General features: G+C 34.7%; 1 protein-coding gene across 1 annotated transcript; it reads right to left on the bottom strand.

Moving 5' to 3' along the window:
• Positions 1 to 945: 945 nt before the first annotated feature.
• LOC149787271 (gamma-aminobutyric acid receptor-associated protein-like 2) lies at positions 946 to 25,838 on the bottom strand. The gene is made up of 4 exons (XM_089977782.1): positions 25,686 to 25,838; positions 15,469 to 15,524; positions 12,796 to 12,968; positions 946 to 1,184 (listed from the first exon to the last, which is right to left on the bottom strand). Exons 1-4 carry the CDS (start codon positions 25,723 to 25,725, stop codon positions 1,094 to 1,096), a joined length of 360 nt encoding a protein of 119 aa, XP_089833908.1. The 5' UTR covers positions 25,726 to 25,838; the 3' UTR covers positions 946 to 1,093.
• Positions 25,839 to 27,432: the final 1,594 nt, after the last annotated feature.

The raw sequence follows: 27,432 nt of genomic DNA, 5'->3' as shown, positions 1-27,432 counted from the left end.
CTTTTGTGATGAGTGTATTCATCAAAATGCATCCATACAAAAAGGTACATAATTCCAGGTAGAAAAGTACGTACAGAGGGTGCAAAAAAACTCAGCAAAATGAAAACACATAACCAAAAATGTACAATTAATGTACATGCATGAAGTTAACCCTAAACTGCCATGAAACCCACTCCAAATGGTTGCCCAGAACTCAATAAGAAAGAATGGTTGAGATGCAGTGATGCCATACATATGCACATATTTTTGCATGTGCTGATGCAGATACCAGTGCTGTATAATAGCTCTCCTACAGGCAAGTTAAAGAGTAAGTAATTCTTATGTTCACTTATTGACAAATCTATTGTTTATCTCATCTTTACATCACTATAATCATATAACAGAGATCAAAAAATATATTTGCTTTTCAAACTTCTTTATTGACTACATCCTGAGTCAAAAGAAACATTCATTAGGTATGGAATGTAACTAATTTTATATATTTTAACACAAACTGACATTCATGATTTTTAAGGAACAACTTTTGCACAAGATTTACCCTAACACAAGTTTACATGAATAAGCATGTAGTACATTTCCCTAACATCATGGTTACAACAAATCCTAATAAATTAATATAAAAAAGGAATTTATGAAAAGTAGTTCACAAAGTAAAAAAATACAAAAAATTCTCTGATTGTGGTCCTTGATGATTGGCTTGGGTATGCTGACAAATTTTGTGTGTTGACAATCCCAAGCTTTTGAGTCCTGTTGAAAGAAAATGTGGAAGAAACCCTTGACATGTAAGGCAAATTTCCAAATGCCAAAGTAGAGCTTAGTCAAAAAGTTGCAAGTTCCACATCTCACAGTTGGTCAAAATGCTTTAGTAAAAAAAAATCTGGATAACAAAGACAATAATTTTTAGAAGGAAAAATAATCTCTGCAAGAAGATTCATCCATCTGAAAACTGGGACTAAAAATATCCAATGATGGTTTCAGACACATTTACAACTCAGAATGCAGCCATAATTATAAATCTGCAATCCAATATATGTATACAGTTCCCATATTTCAAAATGAAGAATTTTTTTATCTCGTGATTATCTGCCGGTGGTCAGCATCCAAATGTGTTTTCCCCACTGTATGCAATGTACAAAAAACCATCTTCATCCCTGTGCTCCTCATACACCTGGCCCATACTTGCACTAAAAAGAGGAAAAATAAGCCTGATTTTTATCACATACCTAATTATAAATTTCAACTCGTTAAGAATCATTACTTTTCTTCTACAGTACTATAACTAACATATGTATATGCAAAATCAAATGACTGTCAAACTACAGCAATACATTATATTTTAAAAATCAGACATTAAAATTCAAACATCAAAACAACAAAAATGTTTGCTAAAGTTTTGGAACGCAAATTACTGTATGGTGATTTCAACAAGAGCTTCATTATTGTCATTAAAAAGTAACAGATATCCATCAATAAGGTTGTCTGAACTATTTAATTTGAGCCAACAGGTACAGATCAAGCACTTGACTCTGCAGCACAGAAAATGAAAAACTTAACCCTCATCCAGGGGTGGCACATGCCAATTGGTACAGATCAGGTACTGGACTGTAGTGACAATGAAAAACTTAACCTTTATCCAGGGGAGGCACCTGCCAATAAGTACAGATCAAGTACTCAACTGTAGTGACAATGAAAAACTTAATCCTCATCCAGGGGTGGCACCTGCCAAAAAGTACAGATCAAGCACTCGACTGAAAAGGGACCCACTTACTACAATTTGTTCCATATGGCCACAAAACAGGAATGAATCTGTGTTGCAAAACAAAAGTTAGGAGAAAATGGACATCCTCAAGCATTGTTTCCTCTAGATGATGAAGCAGAATACTTGAAAAATAACTGCTTCAAACAGTTGTCAACAAAAGCAAAATCCGATGAAAAGATTGAAAAATTGATAAACCACGGATACATCCCTGTATTAAATGGAGAGGATGAGATAAAAACCCAATAAAACCCATAAAGGTCTTTAAAATAATTAACACATCACAATATATCATAATATGTTTCATGGTGCTTGGGAATTTCTAATTACAAGTAATATCCCATGTAAGGATAACAAGTTGATTGACAGGCCCATAATACTTACCTAAGTCAAACATGCAACATTTTATCAAATTCCATCAGAACAGGTTGAAAGGCTGGAATTTGGCTGATTGCAAGTAACATTTCAAGTTCGCATGTGAAGAGAATATACTTGACAAGGGGCTTGAAGTTGATTAACAAGAATCATCAAATTGGAGTAGATGACACATCTATAGTACAAGTCATACGGGTCATGTTAGCTGACACATCTATAGTACAAGTCACACGGGTTATGTAGGCATTCAACACCGACTATTTCAGTAATGGGTGTCATTTTTACATTCATTTGGATTCATATACATCCATGTTCCTTTGGAAGGTCATTATTTAGATGCCCCGAGAGGTACATACAGCAAAACTAATGTTAAAGTACGCAGACATTTTTGGATGAAATTAACATAAAGGTGTGATCCAGATTGAATGTCGTGCATTGTGATATCACAATGAAAGCTATGCATATTGATAAACATATTCATACTACCCTCGATTGTGACAATTCCACTCTATGTGCTCATATTTTGACCCAAGATTAGAATGATTAAAAGTCCACAGCGAAAGGTAATTTTCATCGGGAAGTTTCTTGGTGAAAGTTCAGGTGCACATCATTTGATAATCTGGATTAAATAGTCTTTGGTTAAAGAAAATTAGTGTTAAATTTTAAAAGAACAATTCTGATTTCATTTAAAATGAGTAACTGCACATAAATGACCCACATGACTTGTACTATAGCCCTGTCAATGAGCATGCCATAGTTCCTGAGCTATGCTCGTTACAATGACCTGTTGTTGTGGAGATTTAAATCTGATGGAAAAACGGCAACACTTGTCAAAAATTGGACTTTAAATGATGAAATCTGTCATATGCAATTCACACTATAAATAGCATCCAATCATTACAATAGTAGCATATCTTTGGTGGTTACAAAAAGTGTGAATAGATGGACAAATACAAAGGGTGTTTACTATAGTGTTCCCACACCATAATGCAAAGCAATAACTAGAAGTATTGTTTCAATTAACCAAGCTCTTAGTTATTGTGTCCAATCTCATTCAAAAACATCTGCCACTGAAAAAGTTTTGAGCTGAAGAAATCATTCCAAATATGTGAGAGTGGATCACCCAATGATTTCAGTCCATCAAGACAATGCAATCAAATTACTGAGAGGAACTTTAGCAACATAAGTGTCCATTTCCTCTGAACAAATAACAGTAACGAGACTAATTTTTTAATTGATTCTGCAGAGAATCAACTTCAATGTGCAATATGGCATTTAAGTTGAAGACGTTCATAATTACTATGATCACTTATTAGAACTATTTGTCAAATGAGGTAATCTTTTCTGGTTTAGATAAAATGAGTTTACTCAACAATCTTTACAAAGATGGTCATAAGAAAAATCTAAGAGACCTAAGCCAGAATCTCTGACAGCAAATAATATCAAATATGACACAATAAGTGACAACAAATTTTCAGTCACACTGGATTGATAAATTTCCATGGCTTGGATATTCAACTAGTGTATTTGTCAATGGAACTGACAAATTCAGGATTTAATCAATCAATCACATTGACTATTTTGAACCTCATGCAGACAGCATAGTATATGCATGACACTAGCCAGCATGTAGCACAGTATATGCATGACACTAGCCTGTATATGCATGATACTAACCAGCATGTGTAGCACAGTATATGCATGACAATAGCCAGCATGTGTGGCACAGTATATGCATGACAATAGCCAGCATGTGTAGCACAGTATATGCATGATATTAACCATCATGTGTAGCACAGTATATGCATGAAAATAGCCAGCATGTATGACACAGTATATGCACGACATTAGCCAGCATGTGTAGCACAGTATATGCATGATATTAGCCAGTATGTGTAGCACAGTATATGCACAATGCTAGCCAGCATGTGTAGCACAGTATATGTACGACACTAGCCAGCATGTGTGCCACAGTATATGCATGACAATATCCACCATGTGTAGCACAGTATATGCACGATAACAGGGCTGTCTTAACAACATTGTAGGCTCTGGGCAAAGCAATGCACTGGGGCCCCCTATCGGCCCTACCCACACACAGGAATAAAAGGCTAGAAGCGTGAGGCCCTGGGCAACTGCCCAGTGTGCCCTAAGATGGCACTGGATGACAATAGCCAGCATGTGTAGCACCGTATATGCATGACACTTTGTATACGCTTAGTGGAAAAGTGGTAAACTAGTATACATGGTGTAATTAAAAAAACAGATTCTGGGCAAGAGACAATGCTCTGTCAGTTGATAAAGCCTTGAGAGATGATGTAAAGAAAGTTTAAATTCCAGTAAATTCATTTCCTTTCTTGCTGACAGAAGTATGGATGCTACTGTATCTGAGCAAGAAACTGTATATACAAGATACCCGATAATAAATAGTTAAGACCTTTTAAGAAATACGTTTGTTGCACATTATTTGCTAAGGTGATATGAAAGTAACAACTGCTGAAGTGATATAAAAGTAAACAATTGCTAAAGTGATATGAAAGCAACCAATTACTAAAGAGAATTGACAGCAACCAATTACTAAAATGATATTAAAGTAAAAAAAATTGCAAAGTGATATGAAAGTAACCAATTGCTAAAGTGTTATGAAAGTAACCCATGCTAAACCAATCTGAAAGTATCCTACTGCAGAACTGATATGAAAGTAGTCTATTGCTGAATTTATATGAAAGTAGTCTACTACAGAATTGATGTCAAAGTAGTGTACTATAGAAATGATATGAAAGTAGTCTATGGCTGAAGTGATATGAAAGTAGTCTATTGCTGAAGTGATATGAAAGTATATTACTGCAGAACTGATATGAAAATAGTATTCTGCAGAACTGATATGAAAGCAGTCGATTGCTGAATTGATATGAAAGTAGTCTATTGCTGAATTGATATGAAAATAACATTGCTAAATTGATATGAAAATAGCATACATGTATTGCTAAATTGACATAAAATAGCATATTTGCTGAATTGATATGAAATAGCATACTGCTGAATTGATATGAAAGTAGCCTATTACGGAATTGATATGAAAAAAACATATTGATAAATTTATATAAAAATATCATTTTGCTAAATTGATATAAAATAGCATATGCTGAACTGATATGAAAATAGCATGTTGCTGAATTGATACAAAAATTGTCTAGTAGTTCTAAATTGATATGAAACTATTGCAAAATGGATATGAAAGTAGTCTACTACTGAACTGATATGCGAGTATTCTCCTGCAGAACTGATATGAATGTAATTTGCTGGAGAAATGATATGAAATTAGTCTACTGCAGAAACGATTTGAAAGTATCCTACAGCAGAACTGATGTGAAAGTAGTCTATTGGTGAACTGATGCAAAAGTAGTCTATTGCTGAAATGATGGGAAAGTAATCTATGGCTGAACTGATGTGAAAGTAGTCTATTGCTGAATCGATGTGAAAGTAATCTATTGCTGAACTTATGTGAAAGTAGTCTATTGCTGAATTGATGTGAAAGTAGTCTATTGCTGAATTGATATGAAAGTAGTCTATGGCTGAATTGATATGAAAGTAGTCTATTGCTGAATTGATATGAAAGTAGTCTATTGCTGAACTGATATGAAAGTATCCTACTGCAGAACTGATAGGAAAATAGCCTTCTGCAGAACTGATGTGAAAGTAATATATTGCTGAACTGATGTGAAAGTAGTCTATTTCTGAACTGATGTGAAAGTAGTCTATTGCTGAATTGATATGAAAGTAGTCTATGGCTGAATTGATATGAAAATAGTCTATTGCTGAATTGATATGAAAGTAGTCTATTGCTGAATTGATATGAAAGTAGTCTATGGCTGAATTGATATGAAAGTAGTCTATTGCTGAATTGATATGAAAGTAGTCTATGGCTGAATTGATATGAAAGTAGTCTATTGCTGAATTGATATGAAAGTAGTCTATGGCTAAAGTGATATGAAAGTATGTTACTGCAGAGCTGATATGAAAATAGTCTTCTGCAGAACTGATATGAAAGCAGTCTATTGCTGAACTGATGTGAAAGTAGTCTATTGCTGAAGTGATATGATCGAAGTCTACTGCTGAACTGATATGCAGTCAATTGCTGAATTTATATGAAAATAGTCTACTATGAATTGCTAAAGTGACATGAAAGTAACCAACTGCTCAAGTGTTAAGAAAGTAACCCGTTTTCTTAACAAATCTGAAAGTATCCTACTGCAGAATTTGATTTGAAAGTATCCTACTGCAGAATTTGATATGAAAGTAGTCTATTGCTGAATTTATATAAAAGTAGTCTATTGCTGAATTGTTACGAAGTAGTCTACTACAGAATTGATATGAAAGTAGTCTACTACAGAACTGATATGAAAGTAGTCTACTGTATACAGAATTGATATGAAAGTAGTCTACTACAGAATTGATATGAAAGTAGTCTACTACAGAACTGATATGAAAGTAGTCTACGCCAGAATTGATATGAAAGTAGTCTACTACAGAATTTATATGAAAGTAGTCTACTACAGCATTGATGTGAAAGTAGTCTACACCAGAATTGATATGAAAGTAGCCTACACCAGAATTGATATGAAAGTAGTCTACTACAGAATTGATATGAAAGTAGTCTACCACAGAATTGATATGAAAGTAGTCTACAGCTGAGTTGATATGAAAGTAGTCTAATTGCTGAATTGATACGAAAATAGTCTATTGCTGAATTGATATCAAAGTACCGGTAGTCTATTGCAGAATTGATATAAAAATAAGATACTGCAGAACTGATATTAAAATACAGTACAGTTCATGTGTATTTTTGTAACCCCATGCATCGAGGTGGGGCGTGGGCAATCCGCTCCACTTTCACTCGATGAGGGAGCAGTAAAATACTAACAAATCACAATGGCTTTCTGGCTGGAATTTCAAACATGGAGCAGCTGATCTGTATTATTGACTGACATTTGAACAGCCAATCAATGAAGACCAACCATGGAAAGACTGATATGTCATGAGTGATTAACAATCAAATTACATTTCACCAATCTTTATTTCAATCATATATATGGACAGTAGAAATTAATTTTGAATGTCTTGTATATATTGTATATCAGAAAACTGACAAACTGACTTGATGAGAGGTCCAACTGACTGAGCTTGTCTTGAACAGTGTAAATTTATCTTACTGTTTAAATACTGAAAACTAATCCTCTGAGGTAAGGACAATTAAATTCAAGATCGCAACAATTCTGTTTAAAACCACAAACAAAAAGAAAACACTGAATTTAAACTTAAATGTGAATGATGAGTTTAGTTCTTAAGCAGTAATGGCCCTGTTACAAGACTTGAATATACATGTACACAACTATCAGCAAATTCAATTCTGAATTCATGTGTAATGTATGGGACTGGGCGTTTAATTTTATGGCGCTAAATTATTTCTGACTGATATTTTTTTAATTATTTCATTCATCACAAGATAAGTTTGTGTCATGTAAAGCAAGGAATAGGCTAGTGTTCTTTTATGCCACAAATCAGAAGATGACAAGTTTTCAAGCATTCCTTCCCTTTTAGAAACTAAAACAGTCTCTCTCTAATATAATAAAGACTTGGCTTCAGTGGATGTTCAGCAGAAATCAAGGCAGTAACCAGTGTAAACGCTGTTATAAAATGTTAGCAACAGAAGATGTCAATTTCAGCTTAGGAAAGGTGCATTTCTATCACAGGAATGACATGACACCTTGCACTTAATACATGTACACAAGTTATGGTCCAGTCATTAACAATGGAATTTTTAATGACTGACATTCGAATAGTTGATGAATAATGATCGCCCATGGAAAGACTGAAATAGCATGCATGATTTACAATCAGATACCATTTCAAGAATCAAGTGATCTTAATTTCTATCAAATATACAGGGACAATAAAAAAAATAACTGAAAAAGTCTTTTCTATCCCATATATTTGGAGAACATTGATTTACTTATTTTGCAATGTTTACACTTTTACTTTATTCAAAGAAATCTGAACAAACTTAAACACCAAACCAACTTGACGAGAGGCACAGTGTATTGTCCTTCTCTTGAAATGAGTAAATTTATCCTGTGTTTAAACACGAAAAGTAATCCTCTAAGGTTTAGACAGTTACAAAACACCCCAAAAACAAAAACAAGAGCAAATTCTGAATTTACAAATCACTTAATGACCAATTCATGAGGATGAATATGCATACTTGTTCAATTTTAAATACATGTGTCCTGTAAGGGACTGGCCATTTAATTTATGGGGCCGAATTGTTCTTTCTGACCAGGATTTTTTTTGCTGTTTCATTCATAACAAGATGAATTTATTTCAATCAAGAAAAGGAATGGCATGGTGTCCTTTTTATAATACAAGTTTAAATCACACCTCTATAATACTGTGATTAATGTCAGAAATAGTACAAGATGTTACTCAGAACTCGTCAGGGCAAGATCAGGGCCCAAACCCTCAAACAAAAAGAAAACATACAAACAAAAACGTACTGTCACTTGAAATTTGACCATTGTTTTACTCTTGTGCATGTTTATTGGGTATTATACACACTCTGAGTAAATAGACTTTTGCTTTGGTGCCCTTTTAAGGAAAGTTAGGGCCCTTTTGACATTTTGGGGAGAAAAAAACTTAACACTTGATCTGATCCAGCTGTGTTCGTGCATGGGGTAATTATCGGATATTGTGCAATACTATTTCACATCAAACAAATATGAATGCGATTTTGTTGTAATATCATTATTTTCAATGCAGAGAGTGCAATAATACTGAATTTCTTATAATACTTAACAAAGTATATTGCGAACTGCAAAAGAAATATGGAAATAAATGCATCTTTACATTCCAATAACAATGTATTGAGAGATGTGTAAAAAAAAAAAGAATCAATGGGACCAATGTACTCGAAATAGATCCATTAGCACTTTCTTAAATTTTGTTTTCATCTAATTAAGTAGAGGATTCCGTACACCACAACATCAATAACCCATACCGATAACTTGCAAACCCATTTATAGCACCGGGTGAGGCATGGATCCTCATTTTTTAAACCAGAAAACGTCAAAAACCTGATCCCTTTTTGCTGAACTTGAAGAAAATCGTATCAATATTGGTAACTGAAACTCTGATATATTGCTCGTTTTAATGTCGAAAATGGTAAAGAGGATCTGGAAATTTTAATCAACCTTATGAAATTATCAATTTTCAATAAGAAGTCATATAATTTGTTACATTTTCTTTCCAAATGACATTCTTAGTACACCATAATTAACGATATTCAAGGAAATTTTGATAAATGAAAATGTCACTTACATCAAGTGGAGGAAGCACAATTATCAGGTTGAATTTATTTTAGTTCTATCTTTAAGTTCCTTGTAAGTGTATTCATCATAAATGCAATGTGACCTCCAGTATTTAAACACAAAATGTGAAAATCTACTGTAACAGCTATGTCCATGAGCAATTCTAAGAGAACATAAATAAGTGCTGACCATGTTTTGATATCTGACTAGCATAAGCATTTGTCACATTGTTGCATTGAATTAAAAGCTGACCTCCTTTGCATAATCAAATTAATTACATCTTTTGAATCAAATAAAGCAGGTTGAATAAAAAAGTTAAAAGTCATGCAAATCTTACATGCTTCAAATCTAGCCACCCTGGTCGTATGTCAGTGAACTCATTTCAGTTGATCAGTCGAGCACTGTTATAAATGTTACTGTGTAATATAATTAAACTACTGTAAATTAACCTAATCAATCATAACTGTGACCAAGCAAAATAAATACTTTGGATGATAAAGAGCTTTGTTAGACAGATATGGCCCATTGTAGGGGTAATGAGTTTCGGAGAATTCTTTAATTGTCACCTGGAGATTTCCTTAAGGATGATAAGAAGTTTCACTATTAATATTTCAGTGAAATCACAGAATCAATAGTTTACTAACTGAACAATACAAAAATTGAGTTTCAATGAAGACGACCGTCTCACGAAATAAATGTCGCTAGTTTTTTTTAAAAAAGGATCTTTTTTGGTGGTGTATGTTAGTCTGGTTCCCTGATAATCAGACTCCCTGCTTCAGACTAAACTATTACATACCACTCTGGTAACAAGACTAATCAACAAAACAAAATGCAGTGATATAATACACAAATGTTTTCGTGTACACATGATGGTTGTTGAAACCAGTTGGAATAGTGTTCACACTTTTGCAGATGCAGGATGTTTTGAAAATAAATTTAATTTCTGCTGAATAATGAAAAAACAATCATTAGAAAAAGTACTTTATTGACAGTTATTCTTGATGCGATTATAAAATGATGATCCAGTCATTAAACGGCCCAGTTTCCACCCTACCCACCTTTTCTGGACGTCCAGTGGATATTTTGGGGATGTCCCTTGTTTTTGGACCCCATTATGTGCAAGTTATCGAGGGAGAGGTGAAATATGTAGTAGAAAGCAATACTCTAATTTGAGATACATGTAGAGATCAAACTTGGTATTACTGCTACTGATAGGTCTTTATTTGGGTAAAGTCATTACATCATGTTAGAGAAATGTAAAGTTGACAGCCATCATTTTATTGACCGATTGAGCTGAGGAATCAATCCCATGTCTTCCATTGAATCTATTTTAGCTGCAAAGCAGTATACCAAATACAGAAATCAGCTAAATACTATTGAAAGAAATTGCTTTGCATGATTTTTTTGTGCTTCAATAGTCACAGACAGGAAATTGCACTGAACAATTAAATGTCTTACATCTATAATATGATTAGGTTATTGACACATCATTTCCATGTGACTAAATAGTTTTTTCTATCGTGATAAAAATTTTGTTTTTACATTTGTCCTTACAAGAATGAACAAATAATAGGACACATGTGGATATATCTACACAGAATGCCTTAAATTTGTATAACATTTAAGTTTAAAATTTTCCACATTATTCATTTCAACAATATGCTGAGGTCCGATTAATTAGGAACAATTACCAAACATACACTGTTAATGACAGAAGCATAATTTGAGCTGCAAACTACAATGCGCCAAGTCTGATGGCTTCGCGTTAGTTTCCCACGCTGAAAATGACATTGTCTTCTGACGCTAATTTTATCAGTGTTTACAATAGTCCCTATTTTTATTTCTGTAGAACATCTGAGGGTGAGACCATTTAAGTTTCCAAAGGGTTATATTATTTTAAACAATTTTTATCTTGTGATGAATGAAAGAATAAAAAAATGCCTGAAACAAAGAACAAAAATTAAATGACCAGTTCTATACAGTACAAATGCAGTCAGAACTGAACTAAAGTTTGTAGCTGTGTACATGTATGTACAGCCTCAAGACTGGGTCATTACTTTGTTCGAATTTAAGTGTAAATTCACTGTTTTCTGTTTTATTTGTTTTGTTGTTTTTGTTTTCAAACAGAAGCAACTGTCATCGGGATTTTAAATGTACATACCTCAGAGGATTACTTTTCATGTTTAAACAGTAGGATAACTTTGCACTCTTCATGAGAAGATCAACAAGGTTTTCTCAAGTCAAGGTGTAAGTTTGTTCAGCTTTCTTTGAATAAGTAAAAGCTTCAGCTTGTTGCAAACATGTCAATCAGCCTTTTGCAAATGAAAAAAGTACAATAGTATTAGTACAGTTTGTGAGGCATTGTGACAATGTTAATATCATCTAAAATTTCATCAGAACTAGGAAATGTGTATAATCATCTGATAATGATGTAGATAAATTGGCATCTCTCTCCCTCTATAAACCTCTAAAGTGCATGCTTCCAGGGGTCATACACAGTAAACCACGCCCATTAGATACAGATCACATCCACTCCATGATGGTCATCCTCAACGACTTTGATAGAAAGCAATTCTCCTCAAGCTGCAGTGGCAATTCTGTCTGACACCGAGAGATGGTGGAGGTGTTTTTTCTTAATCCTCTCTACCCCCACTGTGATGCATGGAATTCCGAAAATACATGTGAGCTGTACTGTAGTATATTATTAATTCTATCAGGAATGCTTTTTTTGTTGTTCTAGTTGTTGTAGGGTTTAATGCCATTTTTCAGCACACGATAGGCTATACATGGTGGGCAGTATTAATGGTGGAGGAAGAACCCGGGAAAACCCCAGAAAGAACCACCGATCCACGAGAAGCTACTGGCAAGCTTTCTCACATACCCACGTTGGCTGAACCCAAGACTCGAACCCACGAAGACAGGTGAGATGGCAGTGATCCGTAACGGAGAGCGCTTTAGACCACTCGGCCACTTGGGGCCCCCTATCAGGAATGCAGCAATAAAACTTGCAAATTTATTTTTGTTCGTTTTTTTTAATTTTTTTTATCATTATCCTGACAGCAAATTAGGGTTAGACTCATGATCTAAGCAAACCTATACTTAAATGTGAAAACGGACTTCTTTACAACATAGTTCTCTCCATACCCCCCAAATGATTCTAAATTATTAACCATCAAGCATGTCAGGCAACCTGCAGTGTGGTTTTTTCCCTATTTAAATCATAGTGTGTAGCTTTAAAATCATTTATCTGGCCTGCATCCTAGAGCATGTTGCACATGACTAACGTAAAAGGTCACCTACCTGGATTGCGGAAGGACTTTCCCTACAAAGAGGAAGATGGCCTTTTCTGAGGGGAGCTGGATCCGTTTCCGGATGATCCACATGAACTGAGCCACAGAAATGTCATTGGGCACCAGGAACTTTCGTTTGTCAATGTCCTGGATTTGTGACTTTGGGTCTCTCTCAACAATCACCTGGTTTTGCAATGACAAAAATTATGTTAGTTTTAAAAAATAAAATATAATGGTTTGCATATTTATAAGTTACTGAAATAACTACATCCACTTTAGGAATATTAATCTACAGCTACTATTACAAAACATTCTCCCATGAGCACATGGGTTCAAACTCTGTTGTCTGATTGGCTAATGTCCAATCACTTTGTCCAGTCATACATCAGAATTTGGAGTAAATTTGAGTTTGAGAAAACTGTTTAGTAATTTTTAAGCCTGGTGAAGATTTCAGTATACATCAAGTAGGTTTATTCCATCCAAAGGAAATCAATTCACTTCCATGAGTTGAATTAGAATCTGGAAAAAGTTTTTTTGTCTCAATCATTTCTTTTAATTTTCAAAAGCATCAGGTTTCAACTATAAAACAGTATGTGCACTAGACAGCCTTAAAAACAGTATTTTGGCGCTATGCGATTAGAATCACCTGCATGAACTCTAATTAAATAAATCATGTGGTACCAAAAGCTGTCTCCACTTTTTTTAAAGATAATAAACTGCAACAATGCACATAAAAGTTCCTTTTGTAGGTAAAGCAGCTGGAGATAACCTCTGAGATTTAATATTTAATTTAGCATTAGTCAACATAGAAAACAAAAAACACTTTCCATGGTAAAATTACTTAGTATGAGAAATCCTTCAACCTGTTCAACTAAAACATGGCTTGCAATGGGGAAACCATTTTCAAATAATAATATGTGATAGGGTAACATACAAGATTTTATATTGTCTATACGAACCCGAAGGCACTAACGTATGTACATATGATTAACAAATGCAAGATGAATGTGATTCAATTTCAGCAGAGTATTACCAGACAAAAAAAAAAACAAACAGCCAGTGCAACCCTGCTATAACGCGAATTCGGATTTAACATGGTCGTTGCGTGGTTCCCAAAATTTCGTATTTTCATTCGCACATGAAAAAATATTTCTGTACATAAAATAGTTTATAAGAAATTTATTATCATTATGGGGAAGAGATCATGTATAAATTCGAATTTAATATGATCGTGGCATGGTTCCTGAAATTTTAAATACATGTATGTGTATTTTTCTCATACTGGGAAAGATTTTTTTTAAAGTATGAGAAATAGTGTGTAAAACGTTTATTATCATTTTGGGGAAGAGTTGGCGTATGAATTTTAATATAATATGATCGTGGCATAGCTTCTGAAATTTAGCAATACCACCAGAGGTTCTTGAAGTCTTATGCCAAAATAAACATTATCGGAAATGTTACTTATTACTGGTCCACGAGTAAAGCCAGTAAGTCGTCTTTGTGATTGTCGTCAATTAATTCTGCATACAATCGTTGCTCAAACAATAACCAACATGTGTTTCTTCTTTAACTGCATACACAACCAAGCAGCAGACAATGCGGTGGTTGATAAAAGATTCTCAGTTTAATAAACATCAAAAAACAAATCCCGCCAAGATGTTTGCTTAGCTTGGCAGTGTTATTAGACGCAATCAGTTGACTGTTGACCAGTAAATAATGCCTGCTTCATTAGCTGGAAATTGAAAGGGTATGAAGTAGTACATGTGTTCAACTTTTAAATTATTAATTTACTACCTTTTATAAAAATATTTTACCATTATGGAAAAGCAAGTTCACAAACGCAAGTCATTCTCTGCACTTTGCGATATGATTAGTATAGTAATTTTCACACGTTTCTTTTGATATCCATAAAATCTAAAGTAAAAGTTATATGCACACTGAAAGCATGTGTTGATTGTTAATTATTCTTGCTGTAGTCGTTCAAATGAATAGGCGTACAAGCGTTAATTATTGGAAATTTGCCATGGATAAATGTACAAGGAAACGCATATGAGAAAATTTTAGCAGTATGAAATTTGTGCAGGCACCATTCATAGACCCTGGAACATAATGACCTGTACACATGCTTCGTCTTTCTTAACCTAATTTTGCTGTTAATTTTTCCCACTGAATTCAGACACATACCCGTGTGACAAAATTATTGAACAGTTTAAATATGTATGCAATTTTTGCAATGGAATTTAATATATTATGGATTAATTGCAAATCCCGACAGTACAATAGCAAATGGCAAGTAAACAGTGTCGATACTCTGTTCATGCTGTATATTAGATGTTGAATTCAGACAAAATGATCTAGGAATTTTTTTTATTGAATACTGTAAATCTGTGTGCAATTTTTCAATGGAATTACATGCATTATAGATGAACTGCATGCCATGACAGCACGATAGTAAACGGTGTTGATACCCTATTCATCATATACATTAGACATATGTGCCAATGAGTTGTTCTCTGAAAAAAGTAAAATACTGTCAAACCCCACATTAATGCGACCCGATATTAATGCGATCCAATTTTTTTAAAACCCCAATTATCGCGTTATAGCGGGGTTCTACTGTATGTGGCCTCTGCATGGTTTTAAACATCAAAGTTTTAACAATAAGAAAATGCTTGCAACTTACTGGTATCCTCTCTGGATATTTATCTCTAATCTTGGTAGATTCAGCTTTCCTTTGATCTGCAGATAAAAATGTTAGATACTTCACACAAGTTGTCATATGTTCCCACACATCACCAACTCACCTGGTGTATAGGGTACTACCTTAAATTATTTTGCATTCTGATCTTTATACGTTCTCTAAGATACAACAAATACACTTACATACCACAGTCACATACATTCACAAATATTGCACACAAATATCCACTTGTATACAAAATTCCAAACAGAATGGAGGTGTTTTAAATTGCCTGTCTGTTGATGTGAACATAAAATTAATGTAAGAAATCAAAAGTTGACAACAGGAGTCACTCTTTCTTAGTTTCTTAAGCTCATACTTCTCTTATTCATTTTTGCAACATATTTCTCCAGCCCTTTATATGATTCAACACAATTTTAAAACAGGTGAGATTTGGGATTTTAATGCATTAAGTAATCTCTATACAACATGTTTTGCAAGAAAAATTAAGAAGCTAGTAAGATGACCAAAGTTATTTCATATAAAGACTTTCCATGTAATTCTACAATCTGGATTGTACATTTGGATCCACTGTACAAATAATTTCCAAAAATGTTCAGTAACTTAACAGTCAAAGAATAATTGCTCCATTTGTTATGTTTACTCCTTACAGATGGTACATTTATCAATATCACCTAATCTTTTTCAAAAACTGGTTTGTGGTAATATTGCTATGCAGAAATGAAGAATTAAAGCTAATTAGTTGTGTGTCTTTTGTATAAACTGTAGCCACAACATAAGAGTTGGTCCATTTATTTTTACCAACTGCATACTCTAGTTGCTGCCGGTAGCTTCTCGTGGGTTGGTGGTTCTTTCCGGGGTTTCCCGGGTTCTTCCTTCACCATTAATACTGGCCGCCAGGTATAGCCTCTCTTGTGCTTAAAAATGGCATTAAAGCCTATAACAACAACAACAACATAATCTAGTTGCCAGGACCAAGTTTCACATTTTCCATATGGCTTTTGTATCTTCAATCTTATCAGATCTTTATAAATGAATTTATTCTTATTATACTGCTAGTAAATGAGAAAGTTTGCCAGTAGCTTCTCGTGGTATGGCGGTTCTTTCCAGGGTTTTCCCGGTTTTTCCTCCACCATTTATACTGGTCGCCACGTATAATCTATACTGTGCTGAAAAATGGCATTAAACCCTACAACAACAACTACTCGAATGCTAAGTTATGAAGTTCTGTTGAAAACTACCATATTTGCTGGCCTATAAGACAATACTTTTGTACCTAAAACTTTTAGCTTCATCTTATACTCCGAATCAACTTATATATCGATTTTGTCATCTGAATCACTTTATTGTATGTCACATAATTTTATTGTATGGAAAAAAAATCTCAAAAAGTACGAAAAATAATGTGTAAAATAATACAGTCAAACCCACTTATCTCGACCTCGGTTATCTCGACAACCCGCTTATGTCGAGCGTTTTGGTCCGGTCCCGAAAAAATTCTTCTTTGTTATGCTATTTTTTACCCGCTTATCTCGACCTCTGTTAAGTCGATAACCCGGTTATGTCGGGCATAAGTTTCGGTCCGAAGTAACATGTGGACCCGCTTAATTCGACGAAATGCAACTTTTTAACGTCAATCTCACAGAAATTGTACAAGAAATAGTCAGCAAAAGCGATCGATTTTCAGGCACAATTTTGGTCCGTTACGGCAGTAGTCACATGTTTATTTCATATTCTTTCTATTTTTGGTTCGTAAGAGTAGCTTAATCGATTAGTTTATTAAGAATATATCATGTTCACTACATAAAATATTCAAGGATTCACAAAGACAAGAGTGTGTACAAATTACAATGTAACTTTATTTTACGAAAATGCAGAATCTTAGATGTCAGCTACATGTGTATTTTATCATTTCCCTTTTATTTCTTAAGGTACATTTCAGATATGAATTATGTTCCGAAGTACATGTATACAAGAAACAACAATCAAGGAGATACAAGTAATGAAATATTATGTACATGTACACATTAATAATCAATGTGCAGACGGAAAAGTGCTGATCGGCTGAATATTCAGGTCATGAAATTGCTCCATATGCACGTAATATCATGACGATTTATTGTATATTGTATAGTAATATCAGTCTGCTTTTGTTTACTCCGGTGCTGATTTGTAACGAACGATTCAAAAGCACTTACGTTTTCATACATATGCTCGGCACCGTCGACACTTGCCACAAACAATTTCATTTTTTTAATGCATTCAGCCATTTCACTGTAGCTTGGGATAGTGATAGGCTGATCATCATCATCATCATCATCATCATCTTGCTTGCATGATTGTATCTGCTTCGTTGTCACCGATTGGATTATTTCCTCATCAGTAAGTTCACCATAGACATTGGCATCATCATCCACGTGAACATAATTAGAAAATTCATCCCGAGCAATGCCTATGGAGTCCGCAATCTCATCAGCCATCGCTTCAAGACCTATTTCTGATTGAGGCTCTTTAATTTCTTGTGCAATTAAAAACTGCTGGTGAAATTCTTCATCAGAAATTTGCGGAAAAATACAATGGAACCAGCAGTTTTGAATGGTTTTCGGCGATACACTGTTCCAAGCTGCACGGGCATACATGATGGCGTCTAGCAGAGTTGGTTTATAGGATCGCTTTTCCTCAACTGCAAGCAAATAATTGCAAACTAAAGCTTTCCGATAATGGATTTTAAAAGCCTGAATTATTCCTTGGTCGAGTGGCTGAAGCTTACTGGTAGCATTGGGAGGAAGAAAATACACTGTGATTGCTTGTAACCCTTCTACACGTGGGTGAGCACAGCAGTTGTCTATTATCAATGCGAAAGGAGTGTCATTTGCACTCACAGTCAATGTACATGTACATGTACATGTATTTTCAAAAACATTTATTGATCTTTATCTGCGAGATACTGTCATATATTAACCTGGATATAATACAATCTTGGTTATTTTGCACCTAACACCGCGTTATGCGTGAATGGCGGGTGCCTGAAAGCAATCGGTGGATGTTTCTCTCTCACTCTCTCGTTTGTGATTTTCTTTGATCCATTTTTCAATCTGATAACATATTCAAACCTCTGAGTACAACCAAACATGATCTGTTTTTCAATATTCACATCAATTATAAAAATGCGTCGTGTGTTATCTGACATAAGTGATGCACACTACAGTAATGGATGCATACACTACATGTGATATAAGGAGTTCATAGATATATTTTTTCTTTAATAAATTACTTATGATGATAAAAAAGGAATAAATGATAACAACACCAGGTTAGTTCATTTCATTTTATTATCAATTAAGCGTTTTGTTTATTTTATTGTAACATGCAGTGGGAGGGGATTCCAGTAAACACCAGCAAGAGACAGGAGTAATGCTCAAGGACATTTTTAAAATTACCGGTTTTTATGAACCCGGATATCTCGGGACCCGGTTATGTCGACGATTTTTTTACACCCCGACGTAATCGAGATAACCGGGTTTGACTGTATTTCATTTTGGGGAAGAGATTGTGTATGATAAAATATAGGAGAAGAATTTTAAACAATTACATGATGGTCAGTATTAAATATTAATGCATATCAGATGTAAATGCGCTAAAGCAGCACACATTAGTATATATGTTGTTTTGTAATATACATTAAATTTTATATATCTGTGTTAGAATCGACAAGTTAGAAGATGAATAACCATGACAAAGACAGATATTCCATTGCAATTATCATAACGCACCTCATGAGCTAATAAAAATTATGCCCCATTATGAGAGAGAGAGATTGGGGGGAGAGAGTGATTGTATGTTAATCTGTATTGTTCACTTATTTGATGTCTGTTATCTTACTCATGTACAAACGTGCAGTACCAAATTACATTATCAATTAATACCACTAGGTAAGCAATTCCTTCTAGCTTTAGTTTTCACTTCCATTGTCCAAGAGTTACATGTGTAACATATATCTGATTTTATCATGTTTATTTTTAATATCATTGTTTGTCAGTTTTAAACTTTTTATTCTATTATAATGTAAATTTTTTCACTAGAGATGATTCTTTTTCAGAGCTTGACTGTTAGTTTATAAACACCAGGTGTTGATCTAAATTCTGACCTGGATTTAAAATTAGTAAACAAAGTTCTATTTTTTAAAAAATGATTGGTTGTTGTCAAGGTCATGATGGGACTATGTGGGTTAAGAAGTAAACACTTATTTTTTTTAATTCTGGGAATAAAATCATTGGTCTAATCAAGGCCATATTCTGTGTACGCGATATAAACATGATCATGTGACCCCCCTCTAATTTTGCAACTTGGGGGAATTCGAAACTGCATCTTATGATACAATATAATCTTTGTTTTGATAGAGATTTCTCAGTTTTGGGCTTTTCATAATGATGTCAAGTTAATTTGTTGTAGCCAGATTTGAGCTATAATAATAATCTTCAGATCATATGGATTTCAAAAGGTTTAATTCTTTATTCTCTGGAAATATCTGGAGAGTGCTCACACAGATTTTGGAAAGACATTGTTTACAAGTTTAATTTAGATTTCCAATACCAGAGTGCCATTATTTGTATTTCTACAAGGAACTGTAGATAAGCACAGTACTGACTACAGCATATGTCATCGTCATCCATCTTGGATTTTACATCAGGATTCGAATTTGAAATTATTAGAACATTTATTACTAGGACTTTTGCAATTTAATTTGTGGATTATTCTTAATTATTTTTGGATCTGATTCTTGAAACCGTAAGTTCTTCTCCTTGTTTCATTTTTACAGAATTTTCCAGGAAAATAAATCATTTGCTAAACTTCAGAAAGCTTGTTGTTTTCACTCTTTCTGTGTTACTGTTTATTCAAGCCTAAACACGTAACACATGGCTTTGTAGTGGTATTTATATGCTAAAGCTGTAGTCAGGTTTTCTTAAGCTAACATCTGTTTGAGGTCAATATTCAGCAGACCAGATCAGATTAGCGAGGCTACCAATAGGGAAATGAGGCTACACATTGGTATTATGAATGCTGTAACATATAATGAAAGGAAATGCCTGGTGGTTACTTGTGTAAATTTCTCAACCAGTGACATATTTTGAACTTGCTGATAGGACTGACAGCAAATACAGTAACACATAGCATAAGCCATGATCAAAAACAGTTGGTGCCTAAGTACAGGAAGAGTACATGCACTTTTAAAAAAGTCTTATTTGTTGGAAATGGAGAGGTTGTTATACTTGCAAAGAAAATTTGACAGCATGTCAAATGGTCATTCTTGTCACTTAGCCTAAATGGGGTCTATATGGATATAACTATTGTAAATATTTAAACCCTGAAGGAGCATGGTATGTATTTTCATAGTTTACATTTATTATTTAATTTAATAATGTTTTCTCTCTTTGACAAAAGCTTCAGCTAAACAGAGGCATTAAGGTTAAAAAGAACCACAAAAAGCTGGAACCTCTCTCTCTCTCGTATATATATATATATATATATATATATATATATATATATATATATATATATGTATATATATTGGGCCGTACTTTATTTTGATCTCGGGATGCAAGAAGAAAATGTGATAGAATACATATGCATCTCTCTATATATCTTTCTTCCCCAAAAAATGTGGAGAATGCACGTTAGCATGAATGATGCAATTTCCCTACTGCTGGAAATCTGAAATAGCATACAGTGATATTTTTAATATTTATGAAACAATAAACTATTATAGATTAATTCCACACAGAATCACAAATTTTACACTATCTGTAGCTCAATAAATTTTCAGGTCAGCGCAATTATATGTAGCTAGAAGTACCTTAAATATTTAAAATACTTCTTGTGAAACAAAACAGTTACTTTTAGTTATATTTAATGATCCTGACCGGAAAGGTTACTGAGTTACAGATAAAATAAAATTTGTGATGCTGTGTGGAACGAAGTGAAAATGACGAAGCCAAAGTGTTGATCTGGCCTCGTCTTATACTCAGCATCGACTTATACATGGATGAAGGATGGAAAATTTACCAGATCTGCTCATTCAGCTTATACCCTGTATTGACATATAGGCTGAGAAATATGGGGTACATGAAAACTATTTCCATTTTTAAAAAAAACTTTTTTCTTTTCTCACTTGACTGATACAGGGCTTTCCTTATCAGCTGGTAGCCAGGTGATATATCTGGCTACTTTACTTTACACCTAGCTTCTTTAAAAAAAATTTTTTTTTATCCCCATTGGGGGAGGTCCCCCCACCCCCTCCAGTCTACTTTGGCAACTCATCCTCCAACTTTATACCTAATGGAAGGCCCTGCTGATATCCTTGAGATAAGACCGAGGTACTGTATGAAATTATATATATATATATATATATATATATATATATATATATATATATATATACACACACACACACACACACACACATGCATTGAAAAGATATCAGTTGTTGTTATAGGGTTAAATGCCATTATTCAGCACATGGCGGCCAGTATAAAAGATGGAGAAAGAAGGGAAAACCCCAGAAAGAACCACCGACCAACGAGAAGCTACTGACAAGCTTTCTCATGTACCCACATTGGCTGAGCCCGAGACTTGAACCCAAGCAGACAGAAGTGAGATGGCAGTGATCTGTAACGGTGAGCACTTTAGACAACTAGGCCCCCCCCCCCCCAAGATATCATTAACAACCAGCAAGTTTCAGTTAATATTTATCCTTGGTTACTGAGGTCACATAAGTACACACAAAAGTAACCAAGTTTCATGGCTGCATCTCAAAGGCATTAGAATTAGAATAAAGGTGTTGAAAGGGTATGAATTTTATCAGTGATCATAATCTTCAAGATGATTTTAATGAACATGTTCTGAAAAGTGCAAATAATAGACAGCAGCCTTCTGCACTGGGCAATCAGAAACAAATATCTGGTAGCTGAAAGTACTCAGAGGTTCTAGTGAGGAAAGGCATGTATAGTAGAAAACTATATAAAAAAAAGACATATGACCCTGAAGACAATACACCCAGTATGGTATGCAATATGCACTCTAATGATAATTTATAAGTATATTAAATTTTATATATAAAGCTAAAAGCAGTTATAATGCAGAATGGAAGTGTAATAGCAAACTTTAACAATAATGACTTGTAACATTTGAACTTAAGTATATCAAGTTTCCATCTCTGATCTCATATGACTTTAAAGTAATGTAAGAGAAACAAAAGAGTGACAGACACACAGATGGAATGAAATGTGCAACTGTTCCCATTTTGGGTGAAAAGACTTAGAGAAAATGATAATGTACAAAGTTATCACATATATCAGGATCTGACAAATTCCAGAATCAGACAGTAGCCAGAGTAAGGCAAGAGTAACGCATCATAATGGTTCCATGCATTAGTGAGTTTAAGATATTATAGGCTTTGCTATACCTGTATGAATATACAGGTGTTCTGTTCTGACAAGGATTACTACTAAATGATTCAACGTAATGGATCAATAGAAGTGGGACAATATGTACCGGGACTATACATACCATCTGGATATAAAAGTTAGTCCATCAAGTTTATTAATTAGTAGCGAGCTGCCCAATAATCCAAATGAATTACAAAGCTGACACTCCACATAAATCATGTCTTCATACAGCTGTTCTCAACTATAGTACATGTCACATGGGTCATGTAGGCATTCAACACCGACTATTTCAGTAATGGGTGTTATTTTTTAGAATTTGATTCTACATACCTTTAAGTGGCAAATATTCACTTCATTTGGATTCATATACATCCTATTCTTTTGGAAAATCAATATTTTGATGCCCCGAGAGGTAAATACAACAAAATCAATGTTAAAATACTTAGATATTTTGGGACGAAATGAACCTAAAGGTGTGATCCAGTAAAATACGGGATTGAATGTCGCACGCTGTTATCTCACAATGAAAGCTATGCATATTGATAGACAAATTCGGACAACCCTCAAATGTGACGATTCCACTCAATGCACTCTCATACTGACCCATGTTCAGTACATGGCCACCATTGTGTAAGTCCATAGCAATAGATAATTTTCATCTGGAAGTTTCTTGCTGACATTCATGCAGATCATTCAATAATCAGGACTGAATAGACCTTGGTTCAAGAAAATTAGTGTTAAGATTATAAAGAACAATTTATATTTAATTTAAAATGAGTAAATGTGAATACATGACCTATGTAACATGTATTGTACTATAGCATGACTTTTAGTTTTACTATATACGATACCGATTTCATGGATTTAATCAAGTGACTCAATCCCCGCCCAACTGAAGGAATGGGAATCATAACTCCTTCTTAGACTACAAGATCAACGAAGCTGTCTTGTATAAATAAATGGATTTCAAAATATGTGTGTGTGATTTGGATTTTTAACGTAGCTTTAACAATTTTTTAGTCATATTGCTACAATGTCTGCAGTGTGGCAGTTTATAGTGATGTTTAGCACTGGGGCATCATGCCGCAGACATGTAGCATGATGTCCCACCCAGTCACATTATCCTGACACCAAGCCGACCAGTCCTAACACTAATCTCTTAATGCTGAGTGCCAAGCAAGGCAGCTGTCAGTACCATTTTTGTAAGTCTTTGGTATGACTCGGCCAGGGATCAAACCCATGACCTCCCACATATGAGGCGGGTGCTCTAACCACTAAGCTACTGGAGCGGTTGATTCAAAATATGAAGAAAAAAAACCTCATCATTGTAATCAAGACCTACAACTATTTTGGAACTTTCAAAGTTCGCACCAGATATGCCTTACCGGAAGTTAAAAACATAGCTGACAGTCTGTGACAGACCATCCATTATGCTAAACATAGAGCATCACTATTTCTAAAACCGGTTATAGTACAAGTCACACGGGCTATGTAGCATTCAACACCGAATATTTCAGTAATGGGTGTCGTTTTAGAATTTGATTCTACATGCCTTTAAGTGGCAAGTATTCACTTCATCTGGATTCATATACATCCATATTCCTTCAGATGGTCATTATTTAGACAACCCAATAGGTGCATTTGGCAAAGTCAATGTTAAAATAGACATTTTTTGATGAAATTAACCTAAATGTGTGATCCAGTACAATCCAGATTGAATGTCGCACGCTGTGATGTTGTTGTTGTTGTTGTAGGGTTTAACGCCATTTTTCAGCACATGATAGGCTATACATGGCAGCCAGTATTAATGGTGGAGGAAGAACCAGGTAAAACCCCGGAAAGAACCACCAACCCACGAGAAGCTACTGGCAAGCTTTCTCACATACCCACATTGGCTGAATCCAAGACTCGAACCCATGCAGACAGAGGTGAGATGGCAGTGATCCGTAACGGAGAGCGCTTTAGACCACTCAGCCACTCAGGGCCCCCACGCGCTGTGATGTCACAATGAAAGCTGTGCATATTGATAAACAAATCTGTATGTCCCTCGACATGCTCTTATTTTGTCCAAAGTACAGTACATAACCACCATTGTAAGTCCATAGCAATAATTTTAGTCTGGAAGTTTCTTGGTGAAAGTTAAGGTGCTGAACATCGAATAATCAGGACTGAATTGACTTTGGTTAAAGAAAACTAGTGTCAAATTTAAAAAACAAAACAATTTATAACATTTAATTTAAAATGAGTAAATGCGCATACATGACCCTTGTACTTGTACTATACAGTAGTCATGTCAAAGTGAAAATGGTGGAGAACAACTTATTAGTCTAATGTATTACTCTGAGTGCTTATATACCGATCTTCCAAGAAATTATGATGAATAAATAACGAAATAAAGAGCATAATCTCCATTTAAAGGTGTATGTAACAAATTTTCAAAAAAATGACACCTATGCCTGAAATTGCCGGGACCAACGCCTCCAATTAATTGTTCTTTACACCATCTTGGACGATTACGACAATCACCTGGCCAAATAAAAGTTTTTAAAATCCTAAATTTAGACTGGAAATGTTTCATTTAATGTGTTATGAAGATAATAAGTAATGGCGTAATAAACTGACAACATCGAAACTAGAGAAGAACGCCCGAATGCAGCCATTTCTCACATCACCTGACTCGTAATGAAATGAACACCGAATTATGAAGAATATCGAAGCGATTATACAGTGAAACACTAACATAAATAACCTTACCAGCAGTATGCTCCTGTTTGAACCTAAATTGCAATGGCATGTTGTGTTTACAAACACTGAAAATAAAATCCCCCCAACGTCTTCCCAATATATGCCAAACCAATGACTACAGTCTATTTTCGTTTGTTAGTGACGTCATAAACGGAAGCGCAACATTAAGTTTTACTTAAACGCAAAAGGCAAGATTAAAATTGTAATGCGGAGATTATAACCTGTGAAAACCGGTACATGATTGTTGTTGGCAAATGTATTTATTTAGTTTTTGTTGTTCCTATTGTCTTCGATATTTTGAACTGCTTGTCAGTTTCAATAATTTCTTCCTTCAACTAACTGTTTATTCTCCATTCTGATATATTATTTAAGAAACAGACTACAAAATGAAATTGTATCAATGATCATATATGTATCCTAAATCTTTCAACCTTCAGCCACCAAAGAATTTCGGAGGTGGGGGGAGAATATTTTTCAGACAGACAAGTCGCATGGGCTCGTATCGTTGCTTACAACAGACCTGTCATACATATGCTATATAATAACTACAAAGGATGACACTTCTCTCCTTTCTCGCGCGACCCATTTAAGAATAAACGCTGTTATTTCAAGCTACTTTTCCCTTAGAGTAATACTTTGGCACCAATGTTTAGCTCAGGCATTCGACTTTGTATGCGTATGCAAAGTTTCGCTTACTATCATACCTTTAAGGAATGCCAGACCATTTTCCCACGCTACTGCTCGACATGGCCGTGATCGCGCCCGCTTGATATGCAAGAACAACGCGCTGAATGAAATACTACCTTCTCATTGGTCAAATGAAAATAAGTTATAAATAAATGCAGGACGTCATTTTCTTTTAACCAATGAGAGGACAGTATTCAATTAAGCGGGATCTCAATTGCATATTAAACGGGCGCGATCACGGCCATGTCGAGCAGTAGCGTGGGAAAATGGTATGGCATGCCTTAAAGGTATCATAGCAAGCCAAACTTTGGATACGCATGAATGCCTGAGCTAAACATCGGCACCAAATTATAATGACCAGCCAATGGAGTTTCATGGGCTAGACTAAAAATTGACTGTCGTCGATATGAGTAGTAAAATTATGGCGGTTTTGTATTTTAGTTTCCTGATATAGGTCACGGCCTTCTATACGCTTTGACATTTGTTCGTTTAAGGAAATGTGCCACATCCTATGTGCGAGCCGTTGATTACTAATCCACGAAACTGAAATGGTCAAACTCGACACGAGAATCATGCAAGATAGAGGTAGTGATCTACTTTAGTAACCAGCGAAACCGCCACTGAGATTGTTTTACTCGACTTTTATTATCAGTAGTAGTGTCAGATTGTGCGTTTTGCCTTTGTGTACCTCTTTGGGTCTTGACGCTATCCACCTTGACTTGGTAAGCAACCTAAATACAAGGTGTAACCTGTGGATGATTAGCATTAATCATCCACGAAATGATGATTGTTTTACTCCATTTTTGTCGAGTGCAAGTCCGCAACCGTACGGTTCCTTATCTGTGTTCGGAATTCTCGTGAATTTTCCATTTTCGACAGTACAGTCGCGAATTTGGCCATTCTAATTATTATATCCTCGATATCCAGCTGATAAAAATTATTTATCGTTATTTGAAACTTAAAGCAGCTCCGTATAGACACGTATTCGTGAATGCAATCGCATTAAAATTAATTTGCTAGTACCACCAGAGACACCGGTTACTATCGATATAGTTCCAGCAATAATTAT

Source organism: Sinohyriopsis cumingii, chromosome 12 (genome assembly GCF_028554795.1).
Source record: "Sinohyriopsis cumingii isolate HCF-2022 chromosome 12, ASM2855479v2, whole genome shotgun sequence".
Classification (NCBI taxonomy): Eukaryota; Metazoa; Mollusca; class Bivalvia; order Unionida; family Unionidae; genus Sinohyriopsis; species Sinohyriopsis cumingii.
This window is presented reverse-complemented; position numbering and strand designations above follow the sequence as displayed.